The 13,071-nt window shown below is 38.3% G+C and overlaps 1 protein-coding gene across 12 annotated transcripts in view; it reads left to right on the forward strand.

Annotated features, from left to right (window-relative positions):
- The window catches only part of MAST4 (microtubule associated serine/threonine kinase family member 4), a 275,565-nt gene that overhangs the window by 226,662 nt on the left and 35,832 nt on the right, over window positions 1–13,071 (forward strand). For all 12 annotated transcript variants that reach the window (XM_039709638.1, XM_039709639.1, XM_039709640.1 and 9 more), the window contains 3 exons: window positions 1,914–2,015; window positions 6,538–6,670; window positions 12,658–12,725. In XM_039709638.1, the coding sequence (XP_039565572.1) occupies window positions 1,914–2,015; window positions 6,538–6,670; window positions 12,658–12,725 (303 nt within the window). The remainder of the gene's footprint in view (window positions 1–1,913; window positions 2,016–6,537; window positions 6,671–12,657; window positions 12,726–13,071) is intronic.

Consider the following 13,071-nt stretch of genomic DNA (forward strand, 5'->3'; position numbering starts at 1 on the left):
AAATGGTCATAGTTCTGCCATACCAAATTGCAGGCAGAATTGGCCAATTGATGTCAGAATACCAGAAAACATGTCTAAGCCAGGATTCACTGAACCACTGTTAACACTGTTGACAATATATACCTAAAAATGGCTGCACATTAAGTAGAGTTTAGAATATGTGTTCACTAACACCTCTCCCAAAACCTGCTAAAAAAAACATGCCCCCACATTATTCTTCAACCTGCATATAAAGCAAAAAAATCACCAAGCCACTCATTTTGTCATATTCTATGATGTTAATTCTTTATTGTGAAAAATACTCCTGTTCTGCAAAGACATTATACCTTAAAAAATTCAGACTTAACTTTTGAATGCACTGCTTGCTTCTTGTTAATAGCATGATATGACAGTATGAAAACATTTTCTTTGGACAACTTTGTTATGGGCACTTCGTTGTGTTTTGTTTCATGTGATTCATTTGTTGTTAATTCCCAGCTGCAATCTTCAGTAGAAAGCTGCATTTCCTGCTGCTGCTTGGCACTGTGCAGTTACTTTAACTAGGGGAAGACTCCCTTGAGGTCAAAGCAGCTTGATTTAGCCAAAACTTTTAGAATTTTAAGGTCAAGTGGACCTGAATGCTTTCCTGCTTCATCTTCCTTAAATGTAATATGTATTGAATCTTTGTTCACCTAGGCACCTGAGTGTTCATAAAACTCTACAAAGGTGCTTTAAATTTTGTTGGTGGTTAAAATAGGCAGGTGTTTTGTTTACAAAAGAGTTTTATTTGGGCTAAGTTGATAGTGTTCAGAATTATGCTTCTGTCCCACCTGTTGCAGATGGCTAGATGATATTTGTACAGTTTTCGTTTTTTAAACTCCAGAGATTAATTCCTATAATATATTTGGTGATTTTCAAAATGGTGGTATTTACATTAAGAGCAATATGCATAGCTTCCTATTTTCACAGAGTTTTTTTTCAAAAATGTAATGTGTTATAGGAGAAGTACTTACTGATCTGTAGTAATAATTCTTTAAGTGTTGGTTTCCTTATTTTCTTTGTGGTTTTGAATAAGCAAGAGATGCTGAGAAACTTAAGCCTGTGAGTTCTACTGTTCAGAGCAAGGAAATGCTTTGATATTTAAGGCAAAGGCTATTAGGACATTCTAATCAGAAGAAGAATTATACAGTTGCTTTGCATTCAGTAGCATCCTTAAATAATGTAATTTGTTCTTAGAGGGGAACATATAAAAGAAACTTGAAATGCAGCTCAGACCATTGTGCAGATGTTATCAAAACCTTCTAGATGTACATTTTCTGTATATATTCTTCTATAGCACCTCCCCCTCTCTTTTGTAATCTTTGTATAACTCAATTTTTCATTGTCATCCTTTCTACATGTACCTTTAGATGAAACCTCTCTGCAAGTAAAGGTTTTTTATATGTATATATGCATATAAATAGGCATTTTCGTATGACTGACCAAAAGACAATATGAATTTGGAATGGATGTTGCTTAAATCTGTTACTATTATTTATGTTAGCTTTCATTTTGGCCTAACACTGTTAATGAATTGAGGCACAACCTGCGTGTATAGATCAGTGTTGATCTGTATTGATACTTGTATCTATTTGCAAAAACCGGTGGTAATAATACTGTGTGAGTTTAAGAAACAAGAAAGAAAAAAAAAAGTAGGTGTTTGTCTGTTGTAGGTGCTTTTGTTGTAACAGTGTTAAAGTTTTAAAGCTGGGATTATTTGAACACAAGTTATAGTGTTGCTCAGATCTTTTTTATCTCTGCTGGCCTCTTGAAATTGATGTTAGTTTGTATCAAGTACATGCTTCAAATTCTACAGGTGTCCTAAATATCACTGCTTTCCTAAGCAGTGCATTGAATGTGATTTGGTTCAATATGCATTTATTTTTATCTTTTAGGCGCAGGAGCGATCAGAGAGTGGAGAAATGGCATTTATTAAACAACTTGTTCGCAAAATCTTGATAGTTATTGCTCGTCCTGCACGCTTACTGGAATGCCTGGTAAGGTCATGCTTACTATGTTTTCACTTAGTGTTTTTCACTTAGTAGTGCAGGCAGTTCTCTGATTTAGTATTCAAGGCTCTTTACAATTGATTTTTGGAACATGTCAAACAGTATGGTAGGGCTTCATTGTTTGGGATCCTTTCCACTTCTATTATTGGATATAGTGTACTGCAGGACCCTCCTACAGTTTTGTTTGATTCCCTGCTATTGCAGATACTTTCATCAACTGAGGAAGCTGCTGTTTAAAACCAGTTGGCTTTTTCTATTGTATTGTTTTCTCCATTTCTTCGGAAGACTGTTCCAGAATTGTAATTGCTTGGTGGTTTTCTCATTTCTTAACATTTTCATAATTTTGTTGCACTCAACAGCTGCCAGAACTATAAACAGCTTGAGGTCAGTTCTGCAGTACCTGATCTGGCAATAAGAGCAGAAGAGGGATTAGGCTGTCTGGATACATAGGTAGTTGGTGTTATACTGGGGACCAGAAGGAGCAGAAGAGTTGATTTATTTATGCATAGAGCATAGCAGTGATGTTGCTACACTGGGTTAGTTTGTGTGTGCCATGTGGGCGTTTCTGCTTTTCTTGCCTGTGCTGTGGGAGCTGGTATGGCTCAGGTGTGGGAAGTTGCTCCTACACATGGAGCCAGTGTTCTTCAGTTGTTCAGTTGAACTAATAAACGATTGCAGAACACAGTGTACACAGGAGGATGGTGTAGACATCCAACTGCTATGCCAGAGCCAGCCTGAGTCCAAAAGGCCTGGCAGGCAGCCTGAGCTGATTTTGAGCCACTGTTTTTGCCAGTATAAGCTCAGTGTTGACGCTGCATACAGCTATTTGAGGCTGGCAGGCCTTATGTGGAATCTACCTGGCTGCTAGACTCAAGCTATGCCTGAAATTGTCATAACTGCATTTGTGTCACACTGAATCTGAGCTAGTAAACTAGCTAGTAAGTCTTTCCAACCTGATTTTGGCTTTGTGCTGAGTCCCTTCATCTGTGGCACAGTTAATCCACACCCTGGCTCGTTCAGCCATGGGCATTTTGAGAGCTGCCTGTAGTTTGTTTTGGAAACACCAAGTCTCAGTGTTCCCAGTTGCTTTTTTGTTCGTGATTTGCAGTTCAGAAGGAATCTAAAAATAAGATATGTGCTCTGAATCAGCACGGAAGAGATGTGAGGTGTTTAAAAAAAACAACCAAAACAAACAGAAAGGAAGGCTTTAGAGAGAACAACATCTTAGCATGTCCTGCTTCTGCTGTTGAATCCAAACTTGTTTTACTCCTCCTCCCTGAGAAGTTCATTCCATGTCTAGTGTATTGTTCCCTGCTCTATTTACAGGGTGTATATGTTTCTCCACATAATCTAGTTTCTCATCTCCTTGTTTTTTCCCTTTCTGGTTTGCATCCTTCTCTATTATCACACATCCAGAAATCTTGTAGGCAGTGAGCCCAAGACTTGTAATAATGCTTTACATCTTCCATTACAGGCTTGCTAGCTTTCTCCCATCAACCCTTGCTCCCAGCATCATCATTCTCTGTTAGCTTTGTAATTGAGGTGCTGGAGTGTGTCCAGTGAAGGGCAGCAGGACTCATGAAGGGTCTAGAAAATGTCTCTAGGAACAGCTGAGGGAGCTGGGTTTGTTCAGACTCAAGAAGAGCAGGCTCAGGGGGCACCTCATCACTCTTACAGCTCCCTGAAAGGAAGGTGCCAAGTGGGAGCCGTTCTCTCATATGGTGCTTGCAGTACTGCTGGAAGTAGCCTTAAATTGAGACAGGGAAGATTCAGATTACATATTTGAATTTTTTTTCCCCTGTTCGAATGGTCAGGCATTGGAATAGGTTGTGTAGGAGGTGATGGAGTTACCTGAAGGTGTTCAAGAGGTGTTGCATCTTGTGCTGGGTGATGGTTCTGTGGTTTAGAGGTGACAGAGGTGGTGCTGTGGGGGATGGTTGGACCAAATTATCCTGAAGGTTTCTTTGAACCATGATGATTCTGTGGTTCTAATTCAAGTTCTCTCTTGGTGGTCTATTTGCCTATTAGTTTATTCTCCGTAAGTGCTAAGTTTTAATGGGATCTAGTCCAAATCTCTGTTCACGTATTTCCCACTGTCTGACGTTGGGATTTTGTCCTAGGCTACTTGCTCTGCCTTATCCTTCAATTAGAGTGATGTGCATCCTGCACTTCTCCTTTTGCTGGGCATGCTGAAATGAGTGCAAGAACAGCAGTCCAGATGTGACTGCGTGTCATAACTGAGTTTCAGAGCAGCACTGGCAGGGAAGGCCAGCACAGCTTGCTTCTAGTGTTCTCACTTAAAACAGGATATTCAGGAGGCTTAAACTGGATTGTGGCAACCCTACATCAAATGTTTCTACAAATATGGGTAGCTTGAACAAATGTAGGCCTACAGTCGAACAACAGTACATTTTTCATGCAAGAAGATGTAAAGCCTAGATCATAAACATAATTGTAAATTTACAGAAACATGACTTTTTTCTGTAATGTCTCTCTGGAAACTTCTGAATATTACTGTGTGGTGTTGTCTGAATATCTGTCTGAAATAGATACTAGGTGTGGAAAACTTCAGTCTCTGTAAGAAAATTCATAAAATTGTAGGAAGAAATTCCAGCTTTGTGGTCACCAGACATTCAGATACCATGCAGTAAAGCTGTCAATTTTCTGATGGTGGTCTTGTCACAGGTATTCATAGCATGTGAAATCCTGTTTTAGTTTACTTGATAATCATACAAATAAAGGTTTTATGGTTTCTTATGTGGTAAGAGCTACTGTCAATTATTTAAATATTTTTCCTCCATTTGTACATGGAAAGTGAAATGCAGAGTTGGAAGTGAAGATCAGAAAATAAATTCATTGCTTCTCATTATTCAGACCCGTGTATGTATATGTGTGTCTTTAGATAGATTCATATGATTAAAATTACCTGTTTTGAAATTGCCTTGTCTTGGTAGTAAATGGAGGAGAAGCTGTTTATCTGTCACTGCAGCAGGTCAGGAGATGATAATGTTTTCATGACAAAAGTAAATAGAAATCTTGGCACACAGCGTTGTGCTGGTGGCTGCTTTAGTGCCAAGGAGTAACATGTAAGAGATACAGCTGGGGACAGCATGTAAGATGAGGAGAGTGAGACTGAAATAGCATGTACTGTTTAGTTATTGGTTCAGGTGTTTTGGGCAGGTTTGCAGCATCCTGTGACTTTGGGCTAAAGTAAGGCAGCTTGGACAGTTCATGGGTGTGCGGTTAAGTCATTTGCAGTAGGTTGTACATGATGAAGATTGTTTCATGACATATGTAAAACTTGTGAAACTTGATTGTTTCCATAAGACTGAAAATTTTAAAGATACTTTATTTCAGACATGCTACAGCAGTTTTGATGCAAAATGAAGCATGGTACCAAATTTCTGGGTCAGAGTGTTGACTTTCAAAGTCCTGAGTAGCCTGAGGATCTAGGACAGGACCCTTGTGACTCAGCGTGTAGTCTGAAATGCCATAGAGTTATGTTTGGTTGCAGAAGAGTCAGGAAATTTGCTATCTCAACAATCTGCCTGGCTTCTGCAGATATTTGTGACAGCGCTGACCTACTGGACGAAAAAATCTTACTTCATTATGTTAATGACTGATGGCTATTGCTCTGTTAAGGATTGCACCTATAGGCACAAACACCTTGAAGAACACAATAACCATGAACAGATGATTTGGTGTGATTTCATGCCAGTAGACAGAGAAATTGTGTTTAAAAATCCCACTCACATTGTTTTAATAATCTTTTTCCTTTCAATGTATTTCTTTTTTTAAATGCCATAAAAAGTAATAAAATAAATGTATTTCTAAGGGACTTGGGCATAGTGTTTTGAGTTTCTATTATTTTTGTTCCTTTTTGTTTCTTCTTGAGACTTGCCTTTTTGGCATGTTATAAGTGATAGTTGTAATATAGTTAGTTCCCACAGGAGAATGTTTAATTTCTGAATTTGAAACAGTTGGATCAATGAAGCTCAGATTTTTTAAATCAAATTTCAATTTTATCTTCATTCTAAAGTTAGTAATTTTTGCATTGTATTTTCCATAAAACACAGTGCATATATATTGATTAGAAATACTTCAAATTAATACTTCAGAAATAAAAAGTATAGTGCAATATATTTAAATAGTTGTAATGGATTTTTATAAGCAAACACATGCAGGGAGATAGTCTTATCTCTTTGAAATCTTATTTTTGCTGCTTATAAGTCATTTCACTCAGTATTACATGAAATTTTGATGGCAAAGAATATAATATTTATGTAAAGTATTGCTCTAAAATAGTGACATGCAATTCCATTGCTTACATTGTGTTAAACTGTAAAAGAATTGGAATAGATTAATAGACTATGAGTAGTAGAATAAAGAGGTACTGTTTTTAGTAGGAACATGCCATATGTGTGGAGTTAGAAGAGGCAAAGAAACTTTTTATGTTAGACCCAGGGAGCCAATTTCAACAGAGGAAATGATGATGATTATTTTTCCTTAGGAATTTGATCCCGAAGAGTTTTACTATCTTTTGGAAGCAGCTGAAGGCCATGCTAAAGAGGGGCAAGGCATTAAAACAGACATCCCTCGATACATTATTAGCCAGCTGGGCTTAAATAAAGATCCTCTGGAAGGTAAGTGAATCTCCTGGTATAGCTATAGGTTTCTAGGTTCTTCCTTCTCAATGTGTTCTATTGTTCTGATAATCTCTTTGTACCTGAAAAGGGTCAAGGTAAAGATGGTAACAGAGCAAGTGTTTTCTGACTTCAACTGTAGTCTCACACAAAAAAACACATTTAAAACTGGCGTGCCTCTCAAAGGCAGAGAGGCCCTACAGAGAGACCTTGACAAGTCAGAGGGCGGGTCAATCATCTCTTCTGAGCAAGTTTTTGCCTTTTTTTTTTTTGCAAATATCGTTCACAAATACACTGTGTCAGTGATACCACTCATCTTCTTCCAGCCTGACAATGCAACTTTCTCATTGCAGCTCTAGTTGGAATTTACTGCGATAATTTGATGGTGACTGTTATCTAAGCACAGTTACAGAGGGCCCTTGGTTGAGCTGTTGTTTGCCTTTCAGTGCTCCGAGATTCCTCCATCTTGGAGTCTCTGAGAAGACTATCCCATTAATTTTCTGTGTAATTTGAGTCTATGTTGGGGGCTTTTGTAGGGAGAATTTAGGTTCCAGTGGAGGTATTGTCACTGCAGAATTTTTCTTTGCTGTGAGAATGTGAGACACTAGAACATGTTGCCCAAAGAAGTGGTGGATGCCCCATCCTTGGAAGTGTTTGAGACAGAATGAGGCTTTGAGCAGTGTAGTCTAGTGGAAGGTGACATGGTAACCCACCTAGTTGATAAAGGGAAGCCAGTTGATGTTATCTTCTTGGATTTCAATAAAGCTTTCGATACTGTCTCTCAGTGTGCTGCTGCTGGACAAAATGTCCACACAGCGGGATAAACACACCACATGATGGGAGAGCAGCTGGTTCATGGGTCAGGCACAGAGGTTACAGTGAATGGGCTGACATCAGAGTGGTGACCTGTCGCTCGATGGGTTCCACGGGGCTCCACCTTAGGCTCTGTGCTCTTCAACACCTTCAGAACTGGCTGGGTACAGGACTGGGAGGGATACAAAGCCAGTTTGCAGATGATACAAAACTATGAGAAATTGCTGATTTGGTCGAAGGCAGAGAGGCCCCACAGAGAGACCTTGACAAATCAGAGGGCTGGGCAATCATCAACCATATGAAATTCTACAAGGGAAGATGCTGGATTCTGCACCTGGGATGGAGCAACCCTGGGTGTACAGACAGACTGGGGAATCAGAGGCTGGAGAGCAGTGCCATAGAAAGAGGCCCAGGGATTCTGGTCCATGGCAAGTTGAACATGAGCCAGCAGTGCCCTGGCAGCCAGGAGGGCCACCCGTGTCCTGTGGTGTTGAGGACTCCCCATGTGTGGAGACACGAGGCTTGACTCCATTTTCTCAGAAGGCTGATTTATTATCTTACAATACATATATATTAAAATACTACATAAAAACTATACTAAAAGAACAGAGAGAAAAGAATCATCAGAAGGCTTGAAAGAACAAGAATAGAATAGAATGCATAACAAAATCTTGTGACTGCTCACAGCCTTGGCACAGGTGGCTGTGATTGGTCATCAATTGAAAACAATCCACATGGACCAATGAAAGATGCACCTGTTGCATTCCACAGCAGCAGATAGTTATTGTTTACATTTCTTTCCTCAGGCCCTCAGCGCCTCAGCAGGGGAAAAATCTTTGGAAAGGATTTTTCATAAAATACCATGGTGACAGTGTGGAGCATCAGGGACAGCATCAGCAGCCGGGCAAGGGAGGGGATTGTGCTGCTCTGCTCTGCACTGGGGCAGCCCCACCTCGAGTGCTGGGGCAGTTCTGGGTGCCACAGTGTAAGAAGGACAGTGTGGAGAGTGTCCAGTGAGGGCATGGAGGCAGTGAAGGGCCTTGAGGGGAAGCTGCATGAGGAGAGGCTGAGGTCACTTGGTCTGTTCAGCCTGGAGGGGAGACCTCATTGCGCAACTTGTTCACAAGGGAAAGCAGAAGGGTAGACACTGATTTGATGAGCAGTGACAGGACCAGACTCTGGTGACCAGTGACAGGATCTATCTGAAGGAAATGGCCTGAAATCGTGTTGGGGGGACGGGGGGATTAGGTTGGATATCAGGAAAAGGTTGTTCACCTAGAAGGTGGCTGGACACTGGAACAGGCTCCCCAGGGAAGTGTTCACAGCACCACCTTGACAGAGTTAAAGAAGCATTGAACAGTGCTCCTCAGGCACATGGTGTGACTCTTGGGGGTGGTCCTGTGCAGGGCCAGTAGGTGGACTTCATCATCCTTTTGGGTCCCTTCCAACTCAGCGGATACTGTGATTCTGTGTCCCAGTCCCTGGTGGAAGGCTTAGAATAAGATAATCTTCAAGGTGTTTTCTAACTCCAGGCATTCTATGGTTCTTTGAAGGACAGCATTGAAAAAACTAAAATTACTTCTCTCTCATAGCCAGATCATCATCTTTGTCACCCTGAGACGAGGCTGTAACAGTGGTGACAAACAGAAATGGATTAATTGTATTCAGTGCTAGTTCTGCAATTTGGAAGAAATTAGCAGAAATGCCATAATGGAAGAATGATCGTGGTTGGTGCCAATTAGCTTGACTACCATGTTAGCAACCAGGACTCAGAAAGGGCTTGATAACACAAAGTCATAGCAAAAAACTATAATAAACCTTTTCTTTACTATCTTTCATGATGCAAGATCACATGTTGCTAAATCAGACAAGTATATTGTGTTTTAAAACCCTTCTGCTGAACTAAAGCAGAAGTTCAGCACTGCCAGTTGTGTCAGGAATTTGGTTAGTTCTTGTTCAGTTAGATTGAGTATTGTTACAGGTGACATTAATGTTATATTAACAGATCTAAAGAAAGTCCACTTCCTATCTTCACAGAACTTCCTCATCCAAATTTATTATTATTTTTTGTCTGAGATACAGATTAACAGCATTGATGCTTTTTGTTTATATTTGGACTGCAGTAAAGGAAGCCATACAAATTGAGAAAACATACATAAATATTTCTTTCCCTTTGGTTTTGGAAAAGATGTGCAAGATAAAGCATTGTCTTCTGGATTTGGTGAGCTGTTGGTCTGTCTTAAACTGACAATTCATCAATTCTTCACTGGTCAAGTATGCAAGATTTAATTTGGAGTGCGGGTTGAGAGTTTAGTATTATTGACTCTGGTTCTGCCAGTTGAACCTTATCTTTCTCATTGCCTCTTCCTGGCCACTTGGATAAAAATGTTCTTAAGCATAGTCAAGATCTGTCCCTACCCGTGTTTAATAACAACTCTTTCTTTTGGACAGTTTATTTTAAGAGAGGTCTAGAAACAAATGCCTAATAATAAATAAAGAATACTGCTTTCTTTAACTAAGTATTTGTTTAATGGGAGTATACTTCATCTAGGACACATCTTACTGTATTTCATAAACTGAATAATAATGAATATAAAAAACTTTGAAGCATTGATATGATAATTAAAATGTTGGGGTTTGGGTTTTTTTTCTGAAGGGAAAAATGGTCTTTGTGGTATGCCAGTAAATACTGAGGGGTGTATGACATATGGATTACTGATTTTGGTTCAGTTGGAGATTTGAGCAATTGAATTATTTAGTGTTTTATTTTAAAGATTAATATATATGAGTATTTTTAACAGATAATTTAGGCCATCTGATTTGTATTAATGCTTTCCTTCCACACTCTGAAAAAAATATTTATAAGAAGTATAAATCACTGTGCAATGACTTCTTAAATTATCTAGTTTTGATAATTTAATGGGTGTCTCTATATATAGGGGTGCTACTTAAGCAACAATGAAAGAAGGGCATTATGGGTTTATGCCCTGGAATTAATAGTTTACAAAGAGAATTAGTGGAGCACTGTATTCATTACTATAAAAATATTATGGGAAGATCATCCTCAAGAACTTTAAAGCCCTTTTATGTAAAAATAGAAAATTTTTAAAAAGCAGAATCAAATTTTTCAAAACAAAAAAGTGCACCTCAGTAGCACTACTTGCTTATCCTGTAACACAGAATTATATTTGCAACCAAGATATTAATTTGTGTCTTCAGTGTTCATAAATGTTAATGCAAAGGATTTTCTTTCATCTGCAGGGAAAAGCAACCTACTTTAGATCTTTCTCTACTTGTCTCCTTTGTTTGCTGTCATAACTGTAGTGTCCTTTCTTCGAGTGAAATGATGCTTGTATTATTTGGTGGTAATGCTAGATAAATTTATACTGAACTGAAAGCAATACCACAGCAGATTCATCACTTTGCAGAGAGTGGTGGCTGCATTTCTGAAGAGTTCCCTGGGGAGAAATTTTTTCCCCATGTTTTTTAAATTACCATCTTTACCTTTTTGAATCATGAGTCTTCAGAAAACGTTTAAATCAATGGAAGAAAAAGGACAGATGTTTAATGGTATTTAGATGAGTTTGAAAAATCTCTTCAGGCACTGCAAAATGGTTCCATAGCTCCCTGTTTTGAAAGCTGACTTCTGGTTCCATCCCATTAGTATGTACTGCTTGCAAATAATATGGATTTTTCAGATAATGGTTATTTTGCAGAAGTTTTGTTTCTAAAAGAATTATTTTAATTTGCTATTTATGAAAGTAATCTCAGTTGAGAAGGCTGTCAAAGTATATTATTCCAGCTAGCTTGGTTCTCCCCCATACAATAAAGGTTTCATCAACACTTCCATTCTAAATCCCCTGTGTTCACAAAACCATGACTTTTGACTAGAAAATCCACTTCAGGTTCAGCCTGTATAATTTTTTTTCTTCAAGATTTTGTCTGTTCTAGTGGGGATATTTTTCACTGTTTATTGACTTAATTTTTGGAATAATTTTTAGCTTCTTTAGCACTTGAAAGATCTGTTTGGATTTTGAAGTGACATTCTAATTTCTTCTGTTTCTTACAGTTACCACATGTTTTGGTTTGTATAGTGGTCACAAATGAGAGTTACTCCTTAAATCTTTAGCTGCTCCAAAAGAAAATTATCTGTGTGGTTAATTTGGTTTTAAAAATTGCAGTAAGTGTTGCAGAGCATTTCATTTGTAATAATAATTTTTTTAATAGAAAAATCCAGTTTAGGTATTCTATGTAAATAGTCAGTTATATTTCATAGTCATAAATTTAGGTAACAGTCTTGAGATAAAAAGTAATCTTGCAGATTTTAGGTGGTCTTATTTCTGATTCCAAGCACATAATTGTGATAAAATTTGCATCTTTGGCTATGTAGGATAATATAATTAAATATGTGTATGGTTGCTGGGGTCTTTAGTGACTTGCTGTCCTGTTTGGCTTTTTTTATCCAGATGAATTCTTGGTTTCTACCTTCCCTGAAGAACAGGCTGTAGCATAGGTTGATAATAGCAGGGACAATCTAATAAAATTGTAGACTTCTAAAATCTTACTTTCCCAGAGAATTCATCTGTATTAGTGACTCTGTAAATGATAACCTTCCATGAAAATGGCTTTTAGCTTATTCTGATCGGCTTATCAGCATTTCTTTGTAGAAGAAGTGAACTATTTAGAGTCTGTCTTAAGTCTAAACTAGAAGCTTTTGCTTCTAGCACACAAAGGATGAGGCCTGTTGTTAACCCCTCAGAAGATGAGATCCTCAGGAGTTTTAGAAGATTAGTGCTGTCTTTCCCTTAGTGCTCAGCTTGCACACAGATCTAGGAATTCCCAGGTCTGAGCAGTAAAAACACTACTGCTCTTCATTGCTTCATGGCTGATCTTCACTTCTTCAGTGGAAGATTATTACACAGGCACTGAATATCAGCAAGTCATCATTTCCTGAGTGGATTTTTTAATATATGCTTGGAGATGCCCTGAAAGTTATTCTTCAAGTGCTACAGGAGTTTTTGTTGTTGTTTTTTGGTTTTGTTTTGTACTTTTAAAATTTTTTAAATTTTCTATTAAGTGTTTCAGAAAGATGTCACTTCTCATATTTTCTGTGCTTCGTTTAGTTTTGTATTTTCCATAGTTTAAAATGAACTTTTTAATTTTTTTCTTTCCAGAAATAGCTCAGCTAGCTAATTGTGACAGTGGGACAGCAGAAACTCTGGAAGCAGATGAATCAGTAAATGTAAGTTTCCCTTTTATGTTGCTGCTTTTGCTGAACGTGAACAAGGAAAATCTGGCGTGTTCCCCCAACCCTGCCTGTTCTGGTTTCTCCTGGTGTGTATGAACAGATTGAATAAACATTGGTTAATACTCACACTGAGTCTGGACCTCTTCAGGCAGAAGGCTTTCAAAAGGTATAAATGATTCTACCTATTCTAACAATTCTACCTATTTTCCTAGACATCTCAGTGTCTTCATCTTCCACAAAGTTAGTGTTTATTGTGTGGCAATAACTTTACCACAAAATCCACCACTGCTTTCTTTCTTTTCTATTCAGTCAATGTATTTCTTTTTCTTTTAGAAGTATG

Source organism: Passer montanus, unplaced genomic scaffold, assembly GCF_014805655.1.
Source record: "Passer montanus isolate IOZ18808 unplaced genomic scaffold, ASM1480565v1 scaffold22, whole genome shotgun sequence".
Taxonomy (NCBI): domain Eukaryota; kingdom Metazoa; phylum Chordata; class Aves; order Passeriformes; family Passeridae; genus Passer; species Passer montanus.